This window comes from Copidosoma floridanum, unplaced genomic scaffold, assembly GCF_036245765.1.
Source record: "Copidosoma floridanum isolate Cflo_tuat_1 unplaced genomic scaffold, Cflo_Japanese_pri ptg000012l, whole genome shotgun sequence".
NCBI classification, from domain to species: Eukaryota; Metazoa; Arthropoda; class Insecta; order Hymenoptera; family Encyrtidae; genus Copidosoma; species Copidosoma floridanum.
In genome coordinates this window covers 6293794-6317406 of record NW_028321889.1, presented here as the reverse complement: position 1 = coordinate 6317406, position 23613 = coordinate 6293794, and the positions used below count along the sequence as shown (strand labels likewise).

The following is a 23613-nucleotide window of genomic DNA, read 5'->3' as shown; positions in this document are numbered from 1 at the left end:
AATCTTCTATTTTTAATATGTACGCTTTAACGCTCCGAACAGTAGAAAAGACCATGGGCAAACAAGTTTGGCTGAGGTGTGCTACACACGTTTGTTTCAAATCCTAAACGGTTCAATCATTACTCAAAATAATATTTGGAATGAAGGACTTCTCATTAGCGTCGCTCAGAGCTTGGTGTGGCTGGAAAATCTGTAGTTAAAAGTACACACGTGTCATGAAGAAAAATCCAAGGTGATATACACCGTAAAGTTTGAGCCTCTGATCGATCATATAGAAAGTTTTCTTGGTGCTACGAGCTAATCAGCAGTAACGTTAACATAACTAATGCGTTTCAATTTACTAAAACTGTAATTAAAAAAAAAGTGCACACTGTATGTAATGAAATGGTTGTAGGATGGATACATTAACAGCAAGACAAATTATTTTATGGTTTTATTTTTTTATTATCGTTGGACTAGCGGAAGCAAAGACAACAGAAAAATCATGTTTTACGAGCATTTGTGCAGTTACAAGCTGAGAGAACGTAACAAAAGTGAACTCAAGTGTCCGCGGACACGATTGCGTAGGCACATAAAATGTTTTTTTGCCCGTTTGCGTTTTTTTTTTTTTTTTTTTTTTATTTTACTTTGAAACTAAAACATACGAAAATTGTTTTTTTTTTTTTTTTTTTTTTTTTTCTTATGACTCCATAGTTGATACCACTTACAATTTTTTTTTTTTTTCATTCATTATTTATCTATATATTCTCTCCACGCTTCGCACTTTGTTCGATGCGTATTCATTCATCCAATTTTTAGTTTTTTCAGCGATCAAAGGCTGTGCGAAGCATAGAAAAGACAACTCGGCAAACATCATTAATTTTTTTATTGTTTTATTTTTTTCTTCGCCTTGTTTATTATAATACGCTTTGTTTCTTTTATTTATTTTATATTAAAATCATAGAGTAGCAGTAGTTTCAATATCGTAACTTTTCTTTTTTTCAATAATGCTGTTCACGAAAACGTGTTACGTGATTCATTTATATGTATATATATATTTAAACTTTTCATTTTTCTTTTTTATATCAGAGCACAGCAGAAAGGTGCGTTTCAAGTATTTATACGTAGAAGACGAGCAAATCTATTTGCCTTGGTAAAACTGTATTTTAATTCTTACAACAATCTTACATAACCGGGTAAGCATTTCTCTACGTTACCATTTTTTTTCTTTTTTTTGTTTTTGTTTTTTTTTTGTATATAATTGCATAAAATTGTTCGTAGCAACGCAGTGCACTACATTTATATATATATTTTTTTTTTTTTTTTTTTTTTCATCATAGCTGCAACATTTACTTTGCTAAACCATGTCCCTATTCTCTTTTACCTTTTATTTTTCCCTTATTTTCTTTCCTCGTATGCAATCTTATTTTTATGTACAAAAGTTTATTCTGTTTTGTAAAACAGTCATGCAAAGTTTCAAACAGTCACACGCGTCTCTCGTACTTGACATTCTAAAATCCACACTTCAAAGCCGAGCTCTCGAAAAAATTGAAGAAAAAAAAAGAAAAAAAAAGAAAAAAAAGAGTAAAACATTAAAAATTATAGTAATAATAATGCTAATAATAGTAAAAATAGTAATAATAAATCAATCGCTCTTTAAAAGGCGAAAAGTCGATGTCCAAACTCTTTCAATCCATTCAAAAGTTAGATTCCGCATTGACGGGCTCACCAAAAATCATTGCGTAGTAGTTGTGATGATAATAATAAAAGCTTGCGAACGCACCGCAATGGGGATTGACGAGTTCGCGGAATCGTCGAAACAGCTCGCTCCAAATCAGCGTTACCACAATGGTGATAGGGTAATAGCAATGATAACGTCGCGCAGACGTTAGACCGGAACGAAAAAAAAAAGTCATCCACGATCCTCGAAAAATCCATCGATCGACACGTCCTTTCACAAATACGCAATTGTCACGTAGAGCACGCGAGGATCCAATTGAACAGATTCAACGGCCAAAGTATAGGCTTCCCCACGCGACGACCGCATACACTTGTATTTCCATGTCCCCTCTTGACTCGAATCTTTTTTGTCTCCGTGGCTGTTTAGAACAGCCGGGCGCGCCTCTTGATCTCGTTGCGGCGCCACTGGGGCAGCCGGTAGAACTCGGAGCGCGTGCAATGAAGCACGGCCTCGAACTCGGCATCCGACAAGTGACGCTGTGACAAGCAAAGATAAATCGTTAAAAAAAATTTGAGAGAAAAAAAACAACAAAAAATCAGGGCCTACCTCGAGGTTGCAGCGGTCCACATCCGCGGGCAGTCTGTAGTTAGTGATGATGAGCAGGTGATAGGGGTAGAGCTTGGGTGGCTCCGTCGGGGCCGCGCCCATGTCCGGCAGGGAGCGCCTCACGTGGTGGCCGTGGCCCGCAGCTACCGAGCCCAGGCCGCCCGTGTAGGTCGTCGACGAGGGCAGGACGACACCGTCATTCTGAACACGATCAGCGAGAAAACAAAAAAAAATCATGGTTGCTCGTTAGTACAAAAATACTTGTGTTCTCTATCGATAGTTTTTTTTTTTTTTTTTTTTTTTTTTTTTTTTTCAATTCTCCAGCTCACCGAGGACCTCGACGAGTGATATTTAGATGAATCACATGTTGTGAGGGGAGTCTATTATGTTATTTTACATTTTCGGGTATACCTGTTTGTACAGTATGTAGACGTTCTTTGGAAACAACATGTAGACGAACATTCAGTTGAAAAAGAAATTCATGTGTGTATGAAAGTTGTATATGCACGAAAGAAAAAAAAAAAAAAAAAAAACGCCATGCTGGTTCGTCACAAAGAGATAGTTTTTATAACGACGAACCAGCGCATTGATGCTTTACTGTCACATTTCATAATATATATATATACACGATTACGTATAGGGTTACATCGGCAAATCAAAAGTTATTCACGGTTGTTTACACAGTTCATCAGTGCCAAATCTGCAAAACGCCTCGTTGTATCAACTTGTTACCGTGGAACTATACTACTTCATCCGAACACAATCGACGCATGCGAGATTTCAAGTGTGTACGTACAATGTCAGTGAGAAGGTGTGTGCTCAAGTACAGAAAGTTTGACGATTCAAGTGGTTGCACAATTACACATATTTTGTCGGATGCTTGGCGAACAATGTGATATTTACACGCATGCGTTTTGTAATTTACTTCAAGTGTACATTCGTATATTTACAATTTGTCATTTACTCTTTGGATGTTGGCACTTTACGGGGACGTCGAACTTCCGGTGGTAGGCTATGTATACAATTTTTTTTTCTCTCGATTAGCGTCTCTAAAAATTGAAATTTGATCTAACGTTTTTGGCACCACATTGATTCCATGCTTCAATTATGTAGAAGAAAAAAAAAAGAAAAAAAAAAAGTCAACACTGTACTCCTAATGAAAACAAAACTGTTACAACGAAAACTAAAAAAACGACCAATTGATCTTTAAACAGAAAGTAAAAATCGATCCACTAAAATTATGACTAAAAAATTTACTTCTACTTCACTCGAAAAAGCAAAAAACAAAACTCACGAGTAAAACAACTAAGAGAGAAAAAGGAAAAACAGTTCGAAATCCCCTACAAAAGTACAAAAATATGATATGTATAATATATACAAGACCCAGGGGGAGGTGCACTTGTCGCACCGGATCATATATACCCTCTGCTCGATAAATATGCACAGCGTCGAAAGCCATTGTCTTCGTGCCCAAAGAAACGTTGTAATGTAACAATATTCGTATGCTCGTACACAAAAGTAAAAAAAATAGAGATGCAAAAAAAAAGAGAGAAAGAGACAGACGTTGCGTGCTACGAACCATGCTAAGCTGCTGGGAGTAGTTCGGGGCTGTTGTACATACCAGTGCCCGTCGGTCCACGTCCGTGATGCTGCCTGTCGATACTAGATTGGAAAAAAAAGGGGAAAAAAACACGGGTGAGTATGAGAGAGAGAAAAAATATTATTCAGAAAAAAAAAGAGACAACAAAAACGCATCAGTCGCATCTATAACGTGAATTGATACCAAGTAATAATACTTGCTTTTTCTCTGCCAAATATCGAAACAAGATAAACAACAATATACACGTTTATCGTGATGTATTTCAATATTTTTTTTTTTTGTTGCAAAAATATTACATATAGTATTAGTTTTCAGTAGTATTCACACTATCTCGATATTTACAAGATATTAACTGTTTTTTTTTATTTTTTAGTAATTTTTTAGTAAATATATCAATAAACCATAAGCCTCTAGTACCTCTATGTGCAAGGAAGGGCGTTTTCAAGTAAGAGTAACAAAAAAAAATCGTCACAATATATACGGTATAGACACTAGCTCTCTCTTGTCAAACATCGACGCGATGGGGGCGTGTGTGTATTATGGGAGTACTTACTATCTGATTTGCCGGAGGAAAAGTCAGTGCTGTGCGTCTTGTCGCCCATGCCGCTGAACGAGTAGTCTCCCTGCGTATGGACAAAAATCAATAATAACAACATGACAAATGAACCAAAGGGACGTTGCCTCAAGTACATATATAACATATTATATACTCGTTCCTGCAATTTATTGCCAAACGAGCTGTCTCTGTATATAATAAGTATATGAAATTTAGAGATTATATTAGTCTACGGCTCATCATCTACTTGCAGCAGTGGCTTACGTACTACGTAAAAAAGAGTAATGATTCAAAAGAGCGTAAGAACAATAATGAATGTTAGTGTTTACGAGATTTACATTTCAAACGTTGCGGAGGACTTTGAGCAAAGCTGAAAGTAATCCGCTGAAACGTTAACAGTCTAAAGTGGAATGAGAGAAAAAGGAAGAAAAAAGATGTTGAAATTGAAATGAAAAAAAAAAAAAAAAAAGAGGAAAGGAGAAATGTTAAAAATTGCTGGCGCATTTAAATATGCTTGTGCGTTGATAGACTTACGGGGAGAGCAGATACAGAACCACCGGTCGACGAAGGCGTGACTCGAGGCGCCAGACCATACCCCGGCTTCGGGATGTGTCGCAGTGAGCTCACAACTGTGCGATTTTATTAATTGTTTTTTGTTTTTGTTTTTCAACCCCAACAGCGTGTACGATTTCATCATTTGTCTGGTCTGATTGATCAACTCACGTGTATCGTCGTCAGCCCATACGGTCACTTGCCCAACAACGTTCGCAGTTTTTTTTTTTTTTTTTTTTTTTTTTTTTTTTTCGTGAGACACTTTTTTTTTTAATTTTCAGTCAGAGAGATGGTTTGAAAAATGCTCTACCGTTGTTTTACCTATAATAGTGCGACCAGTCGGAAGCAGCCCAGTCAACCAGAGTCAAATAAATGTATTTAGGCACAAACTATTCTGTGTAATACCTTGCAAGAGGGTATCTCTACGTATACAATAGTACGGATCAAAAATAAATAAATCTATTGTCATAGGTACAGCATTTTCGGAAGGAGAAATAAAAAAAAACATGTATCTATTTGAGTGAGGTTGACGCGTTTGCAAGATGCAAAAACAAAAATCATCGAAAACAAATCCAGCGTCACACGGATAACAGGTATATAACTTGTAATGTTAGCAAAAAAAAAACTTGGAAGGCTTAGTTGGATGCAGCCAGCAACAGCAAAGATTGTGTTAGTAAAGTACAGACAGCTTTTTTTATAGATAAGCCTTTGGTATATATATGATCTTAATGTTACGTAGTCACGCAGGCAGCATCCCTCTCGCGGGTGGCACAATGAATGAAAGTTCATGCCGCAATTGCTTGGTACCGATTTTTCGTGAAATAAACCTGTACTTGTATGAAAGTTTCGCCGATCGCGTGGATGCGGATGCCACCTGCGTTGGTACACATATATTATATATACGTAAATGGTCACTCGATGGACGCGTATACAGGCGGTACAGAGGAAGGTACTTGACGACTCACCGAGTAATAGTGCCTACTGGAGTTGGGCAGAGTGAAGGCGCGCTGGGAGCCAAGGGGCGGGTAATTCCTCGGTGCCGGGGAGCGCGTCGCCGACCTGCCACCGGCTGCGGGTCCGTACGAGCGCAAACACGACAAAATACAAAGGGAACACCAAAAATAAACAAAAAAACAAAACAAAAACAAAAAAAAAAAACAAAAATAAATAAATAGACACATGACAAAGAGTTAATACTACAATAATGAGGACGACAGTATATTATATGCGTTTACGATATGGTTCGTCGCGGATTTTACTATGAAGATGATGATGTGTGCTTGTGTGTGAGCGTGTGTGGGTGATCGGATGCGTAGCTCTGTTCGAAGCAAAGTTTGCCCGCTTAAATCACGGGTTGATTTGTTTCAATGAAAATTTTTTTTTTCTTAGCAACAAAGCGTTACTTTATTCATCCAAGCGTTCATGTCATTTGCAGTTGAAATGTTTCAATAAGCATTTATTTTTCAAACAAATTTTAATTACTGTCAGTTTCAAACAGAGGATTAAACAAAACAAAAAAAAACTGTTTCCAACGCTTGTCAAAAGAAACTAAATAAAAATCGTGCAACATCGACATACTTCTCGTTATTGAAAATGTATAGCAAGTGTTGATGAATCATCTTTCAATTCTCCGGTGCAACAACATTCAATCAAGGTAGTTTTGCCGTTGAGTGTTTTACGAGTGGATCGGTGTAACGAAAACTACTCTAAAATAGAGTAAATAACGGAAAGTGAAAAAGATATACTGCCGATTAAACTATACCTCAACGGAACAAACGTGAACTCGTGAAGAACCAATGCACTTAGTATTGCATGCAAAATTATTCATATATACATATGCATTTTTTTTTTTTTTAATTTCAAACTTGTGCTCAATGGTTGCGGTGATCATTGTCGTTGTCTCAATTCCAAGGCTTTCGGCTTGGAGGCATGCAAAAGGTACACTTTTAATCGGTGATGAGCACAACCGAGTGACAACGAAACGCCGCTCAACCGAGCTAAGGAACTTTACACTTTATTTTGTTCCTCCACCTACAAGTTAGACCAGGATTTTGTCGTGAAAAAAAAAAAAAAAAACTCGTTGGACTGCCAAATAAAAGCGATGATGAAAAAAAAAAAAAAGAAAAAAAAAAAAAAAAAGAAAATTGATCATGTTAGTGTCGTATGTGCGAACGTGTGGACATGTATGAGATGACAACGCCCGTAAGTCAATGAATCGATTAGACGACGACATCCCGCTGACGCGGACTCACCGTTGTAGTTCGGGCCCACGCTGGATTTGTAACTGGTGCCGTCCTCGTCCTCGGTCCAAGGCCTCGCGTGGTCCATGTTCCTCGACGGAGCTGCAAAAACCCACTTTATCCATTTGCCCCTTGCACACGCATAGACACGACAATGTTAATATTGTATGTATGCATATATATACGCACAAGCACCAATGGGACTCTCGTAGCGGAGCCTGTAGGCCGGCTCGCGGTTCGCGGACGGGGTTCTCGAGGCGTTGCGCGGGTCAACGTTCGCAGCCCTGTGCCGCATGTTCTCCCGGTCCTTCTCGCGCTCCTGTAGGAACACCTTGGCTATCCCCGTGTCGATCTTACTCAGCTCCTCCTCCTCCTTCTTCAACTTTTGCTCGACCTCCTTGATCGACTTGTGATCAACCTCGTCCTCGTCCTCCTCCGAGTCCGGTACCCCCTGCGCGGGTAACCCCATTCACAAAGTGTTCCAACCACAGAGGGATGTATGTATACATATAATATATATATACGGACCTTGTAGGTGTCGGACCATCGCCTGCGTCTCTCGGGGTCGGTGTAGGGGTAGGGCGGGGCCGGGAAGTCGTCGCGCTCGATGGGCGGTTGGGTGCCGGGGGGTGGCTTCATGGCGTCCGGGTAGTGGGCGAGCTCGATGGGCTCCTCGTTGTCCGGTTGGGTGCCGGCGGCCGGTGACTTGGGCCTCGTCTCGGCGAGCGCGTCCACCAGGGCTCGCATGCCCGAGCGGCTGCTGCGACCACCGCTGCTTCTTATCGAACGCGAGGCTGCACACCCCCACCCCCCGGCAAAGGACATTTTTCACGATTGTACATATACATATTTCATTGGGAGCTTGTAAGTGCAGGGCGTGTATGTGTGTACTCACAGCTCGGCCGGTGAAAGTGCGGGCTGGTGGGTGGCTTGTCGTAAGGCTGGATCGGGCGCCTCAGGTAGCCCTGGCTCGGGGTTTCGGTGAGGTAAGAGTACGTGTAGATCCGCGAGACGTTCTCGTGGCCGCCGCGGCCGTACTCGCGTAGAATGAGGCCTGGGCTGCCGGTTCTTGCTGGGTAATACTACGTTTTTGGGACAGGCAAAAGGGGGAGGGGGAGAAAGATAACATAAAAGGGTATATTATTTATATACAATGGCGAGGAGATGTATATATTATATATTATATGCCTTGATGAGGCGAGGCTGCGGTGTACATCTTCCTTTCGTTTGACTTGGATTTTTTCATCATCATCAAGTGTGTATGATACAATCGTCGTGTATATTGTGCATATTTTTTTGTTAGAAATAATAAAGTAATCAGTGTGGCGCTGAGCGTGAAAAGAGGCTGAAAATAGGGTGTGTGGGTGTGTGCGTGGTGGCTGATGATGATTTGTTTTCCTTAATGTTGAAAAAAAAAAAAAAAAACAACGAAGCAACGATAGCGTACCTTGCGACTTAGGCTGCTGTAGGGGCTGCATATGGATCCATTTAGACTCGGCGTGCGTGACCTCAACGAAAACTATACACAACGAGCGTGCGTCAAAATAAAGAACAAAATTAAAAAAAAAAAAAAAAAAAAACTGAGTTGTGAGGGTCAAAGCGGGAAAAGAACAACATAATCTTACGTGTACCGACCATATTGGTAGGTAATATAAAAAAGAAAAAAAACTTATAATTACATGTTTCTATATGGTACAACGTAAAATGATTGTCTATAGAAATAATAATTGCTAATAAGTATATAAGCGTGCTCAGACGTGTGACATGTTCATACAACATAATTATGTACCTAAAAATGTATAGCTATGATAAAAGAAAAAAAAAACTACAAAACGATAAAAATAACGATTGAAAGAAAGTAAAAACAAAGTAGTTTTTTACGTGATAGCAACATGCGACGGCTAGAGTAGCAAAAAATATATTAAAAATCAAATGAACATCTATGTATAATGCACGTGGTGGTGTATATAATACGGCTATATGGGGAGAAAACCGAGGCTGTCGCTACAGTTTGGCACTTTACAGGATATATAAGCATAATATAACGTATAATACAAAATAGCGCATATATAAATATATGTATAACGTGTTTTATTCTTGTTTTTGCAGTGAATTATTCTATAGTTATGAAAATAAAATTAATACGAAGCCTGCGAAAAAAAAAAAATTTCCGTCCTTTTTAGGGCGATTTGCATTATTCTCGCAAACACACCCGTCACTCCAACCGAGCCCACAACTCTCGATGGATGAAAAAGTGGAAGAGAGGCTTACCTGCATCTCCGAGGCGCTGCTGGAAATGCGCTCAGAGTCGCCGGCAGGGGCGCGATGTTGGGGCGTGTGTCCCTCCGAGTGGCCATTGACGATGCCATTTTGGCCCGTGGGCCCGGGGCCGCATCTCGGGTGCCAAATGGCCGCGCCCTGGAGGAACATTTCCTCGCCGTCGCCGAAGGGGTCGCCGCATTTGGTGCAACGAGCGCAAGTCGGATGGAAGTGATGGTTGTCGCCGGCTTGTAGCACCTTGCCGCTTATGTAGCGGTTGCAGTAGGCGCACTTTACGCCAAACTGTTTTTGGTAGTCCTTCTCGCAGTAAGGCACGCCGTCCCTGCGATTTGGCGATCGTGCGTTTTTTTTTTTTTTTTTTTTTTTTTTTTCTAGTTACGTTTCAACGTTTTGTGCGAAATTACAAAACATTTGTGTAACTTCGTACAAACAATATAGTTTCATTTTCTAACACAAAATTCAAATGACGCAGAATTTGCCTATTTTTCCTACACGACATTCATATAAAATGTAATGTTATTAGGTACTTGTATGATTAATCTTCAAATGTTTAGTTGGGGAAAAAAAAGTTGGTCAATTGAATCAAAGTGAAAAAATAAAAGAAAATATTACACAAGACGTAGGTACATTTCCACGATTGATTAGTTAAAAAATCAAAGATGTAACTATCGACAGAGCGTGTCCGACTAACTTGGCTAATTTATCCAGTAAAGTAGATTTTTGTTAAATCTGCTTGAACCCCTTGAAAAAATATTGTTTTAGTATTGCATCTTTTGTCTTTGAGATAAAACAAAAGTGAATTCCTTCTGCACGAACAAGCACCTTGGGAGCGATGATACACGTTTCCAAGGATTTCTTTACTTGCTCCCTTGGCGCGTATACATCTGTTGCTTTACTCGTAAATTATGTTACCTAACCATCTAAAACTTCAACACCTATTTAATCATAAAAAAAAAAAACTTTGAAAGACACTCCACATGGGGAGAAAAACCAAAAAATTTAGAAAAATCAGGTACTGTTTCTACTACCCCCGTCGCGTGTACGAGACCTTATCCCTATTTACATCCTACTTAATTAACTGTTTGCTTTTCCGCCCCAACAGCCAATGAACCCAATGTCGAGATCGGCGATACCTTATACGTATACACCCCATAATATACTCACTTTCCCATGTACTCGCCGTGTAGGACGGTGTCGCAGCTGTGGCACTTGAAGCACCAAACGTGCCACTGGCGGTCAAGGGCCACGAGCGCCTGGCCCTCGCGCAACTGTTGGCCGCAACCGGCGCAAGCCCCCGGATCCTGGCTCGCGCCCCCAGCACCAGTCGTACCCCTGGGCCCGCCGAGCGGCGTCGAGGCCTCCCTCACCGGTATGCTCACGCACTTGTGGCACAGCGCTTGGCCTGTACACACGTATTTTCCATATTCCATCGGGTTCAAACATGTATAGATATATACACACACATGTCGCAGGATAATAGGGGATAATATATGGTATATGTATACCTTGTACGAGGGTGACCTTGGTCCCCTGGCCGAGGAGGGGCTGCCGGCATCTCTGGCAGTGGAAGCAGTTCGGGTGGAAGGCGTGCCTCTCGCCCGCCGTCACGACGTCTCCCTCGACGTACTCCCCGCACCCGGCGCACTTTGTGCCCCATCTTTCCCGGTAATCCTGCCAAGCATCATACATACAGCTATATATTTATACACATAGCTCGTTACGCCGCGCCGAGATATTTTTGACTTTCCGAAAGATTATACGCGGCAATTTTTTTTTTTCTTTCTTTTTCAACCCTATTTCGGTGTATATTATGTACTTATCGGCCGAGTCGGGAAGATGTAGTATTTTTTTTTTTTCTCGAGAGCGCACGCGGCAATTTTTATACGAGTCCCTTTCGTTCCGAGCATCCGGGATCGTTTTGTCTGAGCAGGAAACGTTTCACAGTTCAATTTGTATTAGCATACGTGAGCCTTATTTAAATTGAGGGTCACTCGGTATACAGTACGATACAAGCGAATTTATGGACAAGTATATCATAGGCACACGGTTGTTAAATTTACGCTGTAAATCCCGGCTTGAAAAACCACAAGTAGGTCATTTCTTTCATTTTTTTTTTCATCAACTATGTCTTCAAAACGATAAGATAGTAAAACAAAAAGGAAAATTTTTTTTTTCAAAGAATTTCTTCGTTTGGTCAACTGCACCCGTATAGGTTTTTACGTCCGATAAAAGACGCGCCACTCGACACATTGTATAGTACATTCTAATCTGTATAACGACTAATTAATCGATCCGATTGAAAGTGGATGAAAAAAAAACAAAAATTACACCGATACGCATGTATAGTCGTTAAAAGTCACTTTGTTTGTCTCAAATCGTTATTGCACATACTTCATGAGCAACTAAGCGTTTCTTGAAAAGAAAAGAGAAAAAAAAAAACCTACAGCCAAGACACATCGTCTCTGTAATAGTAATCATCCAACCCCTCGACTCCCAAGCGACACTCGCGCCTTTATCCGCGCTGAAGAAAAAAAAGAAAAAAGTCCGACAAATACACCCACGAGTATACGCCCTCGCGCAAAAAAACGAAATTGATAAAACACAACCCTTGCCCCCTTTCGTCGCGTCATCATCGCGTGCAGACATCTCCTTTCCCGCCCCCGAACGCGCGTGCGTGCGTTGTATATATAGGTACAGATAATTTATGAGCTTTCGCCATGTACATATATATAGATATACCTTGGTGCAGTAGTAGGCGTTGTCACGTGCGAAAAAGCCACCCTGCGCTAGGCTCGCGTTGCACTGGGCGCACTTGAAGCACCCTATGTGGAAATACTTGTCCTGGACTCGTAGCACCTCGCCGCTGCACTTCTTCTTGCAAGCCTGGCAGAACGTCTTTCCTGCAACACCATGAGGATACATATACATATATTATTATGTTTTGAGTGTCATTGACTATTGTTTTAAGTATATTGAGGCTCGTATTATTTTTTGGAACGTAAGGTAAGCAGAATAATCATTTCACTCGTCGGCTTGAAAAAAAAAAAAAAATCCCCTTGGTCAGCGAGAGGTGAGCACAAAACTCGCCAGCGGTGGCTTCCTCGAAATAAATCTGATCTCATCAATGGGAGAAACGAAAAAAAAATACACCGCCACAAGGAGTTCTCGTAAACAAACTTTCCATCCCAGTTCCCACATTTCTCAAAGTGACATCGCTGTTGGAAAAAAAAAAAAAAAAAAGGAACAACGCTTCAAAAGCCAGAGCAGACTCCTATCGGAGAAAGAGAGGCCAGCTCGATTAGCCTCTGAACGTACCGATGTGTACGCAAAACAGTCGCTCGTAGCGTCCCCTCGTCGCGGCGGTCCCGTCCTTCGGGTAAATCGACCGCGTGAGCGCAGCGGTCACGACGGCTACACCGTCATGTCCCTCATCCTCCTCCTCGTTCGTCTCTTTATTCTTCTCTACTCCGATGTAATCTCGGCCGATGCTCACAACCCATGAATAATGCATTCTCGATTCGTCATTCACCTGCACCTGTATACGTATATATATACATCTATACCTACCCCAGCGCGTGTGTTGCGCAACCCACACGTGAGGTAGGTAAAGTACTGGATTTCATCTGTGTGTACACTATATACATCACCGATGCATTTACTACCTCGAGTTAAAAGGGATCTCGCGTATTTTCACATGTTTTCGTGCTAAAAACGTCACACTTTGCCCCCCACACTTTTTAAAAATCGTAGTATCGTTGCAGTACTCAAAATTAACTTAAATTTAATTGATAATAGATAGGTCGGCAGGTTATCGCTCGAAAGCTTACTGTAATGTCATTTTAATGAGGCATCGTAGAACATTTGAAAGGTATGTTCATTAGGATGTACGATTGGGAGACTATAGTCTAGTCATGTATACAGATGTATATATTTAAACGGCCCACTTGTGTGAAATATTAAATAACCATTATTAGGGCATTTCCTTTTCTTTCGTTATCTGCATTACGTAACACGTAACGACGGTAGTTATGTCTAAAAAAAAAACAAAAACAAAAACAAACAATACTTGGGTTATTTTAATAGCAGTGCACTCCAAAAAAAAAAATATTTATCGTCCAAGTACACGATGCTAATGTTTTCGTTAATGAACTGGGCGGCTACACTGAAAACACACAGAGCACAATGCTATTGTTTTTTTATATTCCACTCTTGGGTGGACGAAACCATAGAAAAAATTCAATGATAAACAGTATAATCGTATATCCGATAACGAATGAATAAATTTATCTAACAAACCATTTTTCGAAACTATTTCCTACAATCAAATTGATAGGAAGAAAAGAAAAAAAAAAATTGTAAGCAAAAATAATTTTGGACAAAAAAAACAAAAGAGTTTTTTAAAGCACCAAAAGACTAATATTCTGCAAGTAGGCAAAAAAAAAAAAAAAAAGACAGCAGAGCAAGAGAGAGATGACGATGTATTCTCCTTTTTTTTTTTCGGGTCAACCACATTAACTCTCGCAACGGTGTCAGCCCTCATTAAAGACCCCATTAGGTCGTCATACATGTACGTACACGTGAAAGACCACCGACCTCGCACTGAACGTCCACACACACACGCAAATCCAGCACAAGGCGTTAACGGTAACAGGTATAGCTACGGCTGCGAGCCAGCTGTGAGCACAAACGCGCGTGTCACGTCGACGGCCTTTTCCATTGTAATACTCTCGCAGCGGAGCGTCTTTCACTTTTTTTTTTTTTCTCTCCCCCTCGCGACCAACGCGCCAAAGTATACAATCGCCGTTCTCCATCAAACGACGAGTGAGTTCCCGCGGATAAACCCGGTCTCTCTGTGGTGATGGGCTGATCGAAGCTTCGGGGGTAATTTGATTATACATCGGGATGATGGCCATCGATCGACGAGGACAAAAATCAACGCGGACTGTCGTAACTCGATTAGCGGAGTTAGCCGGGGGACGAGAGCTTTTTCGAAGGAGCTTGCGAAGCGATATCTATTTTTACGCGTATGACAATTAGAGAGGCTTTTCCTCGGTACTTGTGTTTATCTGTGTGAACCAGGTTTATTTAACAGATCGGCGATGAATCGATCAGTAGAGTCAGGACTGATCAATATGTGTGTGGTCTCGAGGAAATATATAACCAAGTATATATACATAGTTCTCGAGAGATGATCTCAATCGAATCACAATTGCAAACGATTGTATCTTTCATTGGTAAGGTCTTAAAATCCGTGACACTATGGTATTTTTTTTTTTTAATTTTACGTACATTCAAATGAATTGTTGTGCAATAAATAACCGTCGCGACTTTGACGATTCTCATGTCCTTAGCGCGCATGACTCACTTATTTGCGCTGTTGTTATTTTTGTTTCGACTACATTACAAAAGCAGTTTTTTTTTGTTTTCTTTAGACGTTCACGGTTTCGAGGTAAAAAAAAAGTACATGGTTTGTTTACTTTCGGGGAGAGTAGAAACATTTTTTTCTACCTTGACTTTACTATGAATGAATTAAGAACATGTTGAAATGAATGAAACCTTGCCCCAATCACCAGGTAATTTAACAATAGAAACAGTTATAGTTCTCACAAAACTATGTGCACTCCTCTCCACAGCAAATTATTTTTTTTAAAACCAACTCAAATCAATCGTTTTTCCCCGTAACAATCATCGGCCAAGTAAAAAAAACCTCGGGCGAATTCTTGTCTCTCCCTGTACAGAGATACAGGAAAAATACATCGCAAAGTCAACGCGTGAGTCATAGCCCTAGCGTAATTCCTCCTCGACTAGTGTAAATACACATACACAGCAGCAGCTTAATTTTCCTGATGTCTCTTGATACCTGCTGTACCGCTCTAGTAATAAGTACCGGAACGATTTTCCTTCCTCGATGCCTCTCAAGTGTATATATACATATAAGTACGGATTTCGTTTTTCTCGCAACATCTCTCCTCTCGACGTCCCACGGCCGTTCATACGCTCTTTACGTCGGTTTATCCCCCTCATCCTTGTGTCAAGAGATAAAAAAATAGTAAGTACGATACCTTGACGGTTACAAGACACCTTAGATTACTTGTAAGTACTTGAAATTTAACACTTTACATGCCGATTAGTTTGGTATAAACGCCATGTACAGCGTTCGGGATACCTACATGTTTGTTAAATTCGCACTTTTAATTGGGGGGAGGCATAAAGAGCATAAATCGTGGGAACAACGTTTTCGCACGATCGGCTCGAAGGGAAAAACCGAAAACAAACCGGCACTTTCTTCTCCCGGCGTTTAGATGCTGGCCGCGCCCGCACTCGTGAAAGTTGTACGCGCGTGAATTTCTCAGAGAGCGAAAATAAAAAAAATAAAAAAAACTATTTCATACTCCCGACTATACTTATAATATACACTGCTGAATTGGGCAAGAACGATTATTTGTTATAAGAGAGGCGGAATGTCACATGGTTATATATAATTAAACCGACGAGAATTTTCGTGGCAAAATACGTTTTTCTTGCTGATACTGTTTTGCAAGTAAAAATATTGTCGATGCGCTGACCTAATTTTCGTTTAAGCTGCAAAAACACCTGTTTTAGATGCCGTAAAGGCACATTCGGCGAGAAAAATACATCCAGACATAGTTTTTGCCGTTATAAAAAACAACTTGTTTACCAAAATAAACCACGTGCGTCAATTTCGACTGAAAAAAGCCCCGCGTGACGCTTTCCAGCACACCCACGCCCATACCCCAAAAAACCGAGCGATAAGCAAAAAAAAAAAAATTTCTCCAAGCGCCTCTCGATCTTGGATGCGCGTATAACCTAATATGAAAAGTCGCGCGAGTCGTGAACACACACATAGCACGGACTCGTTCGGGGGTGATGTCATGCAATATTTTTAAACGCCCTCCCGCTGCATTGCTGCGATGGCGTTTAATTCGAGGTATGACGCGGAGTATACAATATTCAATCGACGGTGATGGTGTGCGACAGTATACACGGGGGTATACTCGTTCAAAGCCACAAGTGATTTTAAAAAAACGCTTCATTTCTCTTAATTGATTTTCGGCCCTTCGTTGCAGCTGGTGTCGACAGGAATGCCGGAGAGAGTGAAAGAAAGGAAAAATAAACGTGGCGCCGAAACGACGACGCGAGTTTTTTTTTTTTTTTTTTTTTTTTTGCTGGCCCAATTTCGAGTTTCGGCTACACGCGCTCGAGATGATCGTCAATCATTTTTTTTTGGCGGATGTATTAATAGCGGCTACTGTCATCATTTTTCGTAAATTAATTTACTCGGGCGGTGCCGAAGAAATAAAAGCTCTTGGACGAGCTTAATTAAAATACCGTTCGCGTGAAATTATGTAAAATAAAGAGACAGTAGCGTATATAAATATATGCCTCACGTATACGCCCATGACGAGCGTGTACTTGATTCAACTAAGGTGACATTGAGCAAGTACACATGTAAATTGAAAGTAAATTGATAAAGAGCAGAAGCAGCAGTTTGTCTCGTTTGGAGTGTTATGTAATTAAGATTTATAGAGGTTGTAATGTTTATTATTAAAAGCTGCGATCAATTAATCATGAGATTGTGGCGCGACGCATTATAAATAACGCATTAGCCCAGCGTGTGATCGAACATCAAACCAATACTTGGTGTGTACTTATAACACGGTCTTTCAATCGGTTTTGTTTGTGTATTGTTTTTTTGGCGTGTAATTGTTGCGTTGAAGTGAATATTGTAATTATTTCTAGACGGGATAAAAAAAATATTGACTTGCAATACGCGAGAAAAAACAAAATCTCATTGAGCGTATTTTGAATGGTGGCTATACAACGAGACGTGATGCAATTAATCATCCAACTAAGAGACTGTAAATTTCCTTCATAAATTTTATCATCTCGCTGAAAAATTTGTAAAAGTTATTTATATAAAATTTTACCTTAAAACGATTACATTTTTTTTTTTTTTTTTTTTTTACAAGAATCAAATCAAGTATTTTACTGGATACAAAAACTGTCCGAGAAAGCGTTCGGATATATACTTTTAGGGTTCATTAAACCATGGAACGGGACGTACAGTAACGAGGTCAAGATAGAGTTTTCAATTAAAGTGAAATTATTGTTAAATAAAAACTCCTCTAAACTCGGAATCGCTGTACTGACCCAGTAAACCGAGTATGATCCAGTTTCATTGCTATTTATAACATACACGGAGAAACGAACGCTCCCTTTCTTTTGTCTATCCCTTGCACTTCCGTATTTTTTTTTTTTTTTTTTTTTTCTTATTTTTTATTATTACATTGCTTCGATCTCGACTCCGATATACCTCGAACATTTTTATCCAGCAACCATTGCAATAAATGATTGAAAAAAAAAAATTTCATTACCTTCTATTCTTTTGGTCACGCATTTTTCCATACGTCGAAAACAAAAGGGAGTATTATTATGTCCGACGTAAGTATGCTAATGCGACTCATAAAGTGGTCTAAATAGGATGTCGCCGCTCGTCGGCGGCAATAGAGATGAGGTCAAAAGCCATACCCGACCCTATACAAGCACTGCTCGCTCGTATCGGCAGAGAAACTGCAACTACTGGACATACACGTGTGTATATGTAGGCGATGCATAATTTGTCACGATGATTCCTCGCGTGAACCTTCTCATTCGTGATCTCTGGCTGGTGCACTATATATATACGTCCACTGCAACGGCAGCAAGTGCAACTCGATGAAAGGGCGTTGTACGTTTGTTTCATTGAACCGACGTGGTGGTGTGATTTTTTGTAAAGCCTTACTCACGTACAATCTGACGTTAACCGGATTATATAACTCCAGCTGGTGGATTATACACGTTATCTCGAGCGAAAGATGCTGTTTTTTTTTTGCGCTTCAACGTTTTCTTATCTACGCGTTTTATACGTAAATAGACTCTTATCGCGATGATAAACACGAAAAAAAAATCAATTTGAAAAAAAAAAAAAAAACTCGTACAAGCGCAAATAGTGCAAATACTTTTCACTTTGACCATTAAATGATACAAGCAACAAAAACTGGATCAAAGTAGTTGTTGAAAATAATAATCATACACAGTGTAAGGATATTCTTAAAAAAAAAAGTATATTCAAAGTTGTTATTTCCAAGAAAAAGCTACAACTAGACCAAACAACGCGGCGATTATCCAACCTCCACGTGGGTAATTTATTTTTTTCCCCTCCACAAACAGCACTCCGTTAATTGGAGCAAGTATAATATATATATATATATATATCAATCATTAAAAACCAACTCTGTCGGAAGAATTAATAAATATTTATTCATTGCGGAAGGCCATTCGGACTTACACTGTAACGCTGACTCAGCGAATAATAAGTATCAATAATAATATTATCTCGAAAAACCACTGGGTTCAGCGATTTTTCGTTGTCGTTCCACGTGATGTGTATTATAAAATTACTCGATTGGCGTTGAAATTTTTACTAGAAAAACTTTGTCAAAACAACCGTATAAGATGAGATGTTCACACCGGCGAGAAGCGCCTCCTCATTATCCTCTAATTCATACGATTGAGCTCGTGCCAACATCTCGTCATTTCTTGGCAAACGCACAATATTACACGCGCGTATAAATATACATAAAGACAACAAATGTTAAAAAAAATCGACTCAACGTTGTTACTTTCAGCTACTCCTCCATGCGCCGTCACAGCAGATGGGGAGAGAGAAAAAAAAAAAAAAAAACAGCCGTCGCACCGTAAAGTCTCTTTGGCAGCTTTTTCCTCCTCTATGTATATACACTGTATAGTATACTTCCGAGTGCAAATATATAGGTACTTATAGACTCGGACTGTCGTGACGATCTCGCGCACCGGCCGGCGAAAGCGAGAGGCCCGCGGTGATCGCGATGTTCTATATAGGCTCATTGTGTTCGAGGAAGCGAAAGGCCGCGTCGACGACAGGTTGCAGCGCTGCAGAAATGAAAGATACATCAGAGACAGGTTTTTTTTTTTACTATTCTCCCCACCTGCTCGCTTCCTACTTTTCCTCTCTCTCTCTCTCTTTTTGTCGCACGCGCATTACTTGTATACCCATGTATAGTGCAGATATATACAGCGATCTCGTGTGTAACAACGGTGCAGTGTATATAGCACGCTTTTGTTACAACACAGGTGGAGATAGAGAGAACGGAATTAATTAGGCGCGCTGTTGTTTGTTTTTCCACGCGGGCGAGATTCGCTTTCTTTGAGCGCGAGGCGAACCAGCTAATTGTTCTCTCCCAGGCGTGCGTGTGTTGGTGGTGGAGGCCCATCATCAGGAAGTGCGAGCTATTGCACAATATTATACATTATAGCTGATGCGCCGTTGCCACGGGGTGTTGTTGGGCGACGAGTACAATGTGTCGTTAAATCGCCGAATCTCTATAAAATACGTTTGTTCTTCCCTCCCCCACCCCCTCCTGTTTTGGATTACTTTGCAACGTGCATGACAAAATAAAAAAAAATAAAATAAAATTGTATTTACCTAAACGTCACGATTTACTATTGCTCATTGTCGATGATAACTTCTCTCGACGTCGGTCCACTGTCAATGATGAATCTTTAGTCTTCCCCCCCCTCCCCATCTCTTCAATGACAAATAAACAATTGTTATTATTGACACGTTGTTTTTTAATTCTTTCGGTTAATCCATCCGGTGAAAGTTCAACTAGTCCGTGATACTTTCAGAAAAAAATTATCGTCCGGAGCATCAAAGCTTGGAAGAAAAAAAACAAAGGTGGCCGAGTCCGGGTTTTGAGAAACTCCTGCTCGAGTCAAAGGCGAGCGGCAGATTTAATATCGGAAACCTCAGAGAGAAGCGGCGGCGTCTCGCCCGTCCTGTGAGTAATTGAAAACGGCTGTTGCGGTCGCCGGGTCTTATCGACTTGTGGTTCGTGAACGGCGCCGATTGTTGTTGCCTCTACCTTTATCTTTTTCGCGTAGCTTCTTCCTTTTTTTTTTTCTTTTTTTTTTTTTTCATACGCGGTTGAGGCGATATGATTCATTTAGAGTGATAAGACGGAGGAGTGACCAAAAATGACCGAAACTGTGCTTTCCCAGCATGTAAAATTCATTCGCAGGGAAAAAAAAAACAGTTTCGTGGCATATCCAAACATAAAAAAAAAAAAAAAAAAAAACTCGGTCGCGTCGTCAATGCAAAGAAGTATAAAGTACAGGGTATATGTAGCGCACGCAATAACAAGAGCGCGCGGTGTCACATTTTACGGTTGACGTTCTCCTTTTACACAAGGAGTTGCTACCGATCGACGAGGATCGGTTACGAGTTTTGTCAACTACGGCGACAATGTTGCCCTGTTTGGAAAAATAAGTGCGCGGCGTTTTCAACATTTGCTTCATTGTTTGACTTGAAAGTCAATTGGGTTATTGGGTTCAATTCGTATTATTTCGACTTTGCGACGATTTTATCGCGAAACAAAATCAAACGTGGCAATTAAAAATGTGTATTATCAAGGGACCGAGTGCAAACACAAAAAAACAAATACATACCAACAGAGTACGTATACACGATAATGTACACACACACGCGAGCGATAAAAATTATTGTCCGCGAATCGATTCTCACCACGTGTGACTTTTATAAATGTTCAAAGGCCAATACATTAAAAAACCCCTTATCGATCGGCTGAGTTTTGTCAGAACGATAAGGAAAATATTAGTAAAACCCCAAGGTTAATCACGCAACCACCAAGTACACATACATATGGCAAGCGTGTAGGTGATGAAAAGATTTTCAAATAAAAGGCACATCCCCATCGGGTTACCCCAGGCCCGCAAAATCATCAGCTGGTCACAGCCTGCCTTTCGGTCGGCGTTTCAAAAGGGCATATGGTAATATATAGGTGACTCCAGACGACTCAACTGCAGCCGGCTCTAAAAAAAGCCAGCAAGCGGTGCATACTGCACGAGTGTATAATATATCTGCATGAACGCACAGTGATGTCTATCTCTTTCGCCGAATGCTTGTATACCGCGCGGTGCGCCTCTTCGTTGTGTATCAATGCAAGCGAGAAAAAAGAGGAATGCGAAAAGAAATACGTCGGTTTTTTTTTTATTTTGGGATAAAAGGATAAAGGCTGCTGAGTGTGTTTTTTCAGGCTTTGGGGAAAGAGTGAGATGCCAAGTGGGTTGATACAGCGCGTGTAAGTGACCATTTGGGTTACAAAGCAATTTAATAAATTTTTTTTTTTTTTTTTAGTCATAGTGACTACACCTTAGAGCCAAGCATGTTCGCTTTTTTTTTTTTTTTATCGTTATATAAGTGACGTGCTCTGTTTGATTATCGGCGATGATCACTGTATCGTGCCAAAGAATGCTTCTACATATATTTAATGAAAAACGCGGCGACGCCTTGTCTGCACTTCACGCACACGTCGTTAAAAATCCATTAAATACCTTACTCGCTCTGTTATCTACTCTGTTACACGTACGAGTATGATATATGATATTCCAGGAACGAGTATCGCTATAAATTTGAGGATGAGCTAATTTTTTTTTTTTTTATTACTACGGGTCAACGTCAGTTTAATGAAACCATGCAGGTCCCCGCGCTCTGTGATCAATCACTCGGGCCTAATGGGGGGGGAAAAAAAAATTGAAATGAAGTAAAGTTAAACCTCACCCTTTTTCACCGGCTTTGGGTCCTTCGAGTCCTTCGGCTCGGCTTTTAGGCCATTTTTTTCACTGGCTATCAGGTTGTCGCTCGCTTGCTTTTTCGACTTCATCTTTTCCTCCCTCTCCGGAAAATTCTCTAAAGCCAGAGATTTTTGTCTTTTCTTTCCTTCTTTTCCGTCCAAAAAAAAAAAAAAAAAATCGATGACAACAACACTCGGGCGCGTGTACGCGAACAAACACACAACACACACTCTATATATATAGCTGATGGAGGGCACAGAGCGTCCCGACGACGCGATCGATTGCGTAAGGTTTTCAGGTCGCCGTTGGCCGTCGCGCCGCCGCCGACAACGACTGCTGCTAAGATACTATCCGCGCACTGCTATACCACTCCCGGCTGCCGGCTGGTTTCGTCTCTCTTTCCCTCCTCCTCCGCGGCTCAGCTGTACGGCTCTACACGCGTTCGACTCCTCTTTTTTTTTTTTTTTTCCCACCACCCTCTTGTTATATTGGGGAACGGCTATACAAAGAGAAGTACAGTTGTTGACGATATTTACTGCTTTGTTTTTTCATTCATTGGTTTTTTTGTGTGGGAGTTGATGCGATGAAGCGTAAGTAATATTTTTCGTTTGGCTACATTAGGTTCTCGAATGATAATTATTGATTCCTAGCTTAAAAGCGATAGTGGCCCCGTACTTTTGCCGATCGGCACCTTATCGGCCAATAAAATTTCTCCGCTCACCGGTACTTCATTCGATTTACTGTACATTTAGAAATACAGGACACGTATATATTATACTTTACACCAAAGGAAAAAAGAAGTTACAACATCATCTCTAAGATTCTTTTTTTTTTTTTTTTACAGCGACAAAACTCGTTTTCTCGATGTGTTTCATGCTAATTTCATATTAGATAACCACCGCGCGAAAACGTCGGAGTCACCTGATACTTTTTCTTTTTTTTTTATATGTATAAAATCGAGGTGTGTACTTGCGGACAGTACCAAAAAATATGTCTGTACGAGAATAAATATATTTTTTTACTGAAGCCAAAGAACAATCGACTATTCGTCACCGAAAACCTTCCTTATCGCGTTTCACCGCACCAACTCCCAAAACTTATTTAATATGAAAAAAAAAAAAAAAAAAAAAAAAACTCATCCCGCGAAAGATAAAATCCACCGAACGGATTGTATACTCCCGCAGGGGCTCACACACTTTTTTGTACACACACACTAGTTTGTAGTAAAAATAAAATTTTTTTTAGAAAAAAACAGTGTAAAACATAAGCAAACGAGTAAATAAAAAAAACCTACACAACACCGACAATCCCGTCGCGCGTACAAATGCGTCGACGTGCCCCGAACGACTGGCTTCTCTCTCCTACGTGCTGGCTCCACCCGGGCGTCCATCTGTACCCCCCACAACCTCCCACATCGGCCCCCTAC

The 23613-nt window shown here is 40.5% G+C and overlaps 1 protein-coding gene across 7 annotated transcripts in view; it reads right to left on the bottom strand.

Moving 5' to 3' along the window:
- Positions 1–1291: 1291 nt before the first annotated feature.
- Unc-115a (actin binding LIM protein Uncoordinated 115a) overlaps positions 1292–23613 on the bottom strand; it is a 36351-nt gene continuing 14029 nt past the window's right edge. Inside the window, exons 1-16 of one of the 7 annotated variants that reach the window (XM_023392884.2) lie at positions 23482–23526; positions 22174–22686; positions 12234–12394; positions 11000–11165; positions 10659–10896; positions 9486–9816; positions 8662–8733; positions 8110–8296; positions 7743–8008; positions 7404–7665; positions 7227–7316; positions 5940–6043; positions 4420–4489; positions 3846–3928; positions 2267–2467; positions 1292–2196 (exon numbers count right to left, since the gene is read on the bottom strand). In XM_023392884.2, coding sequence (XP_023248652.2) covers positions 2083–2196; positions 2267–2467; positions 3846–3928; positions 4420–4489; positions 5940–6043; positions 7227–7316; positions 7404–7665; positions 7743–8008; positions 8110–8296; positions 8662–8733; positions 9486–9816; positions 10659–10896; positions 11000–11165; positions 12234–12394; positions 22174–22276 — 2448 coding nt within the window. In that variant the 5' untranslated portion in view covers positions 22277–22686; positions 23482–23526 and the 3' untranslated portion in view covers positions 1292–2082. Of the gene's footprint in view, positions 2197–2266; positions 2468–3845; positions 3929–4419; positions 4490–4712; positions 5052–5939; positions 6044–7226; positions 7317–7403; positions 7666–7742; positions 8009–8109; positions 8297–8661; positions 8734–9485; positions 9817–10658; positions 10897–10999; positions 11166–12233; positions 12395–22173; positions 22687–23481; positions 23527–23613 lie in introns of those variants that run through there. The other 6 variants (XM_089590614.1, XM_089590617.1, XM_089590615.1 and 3 more) reach the window with 6 other exon arrangements.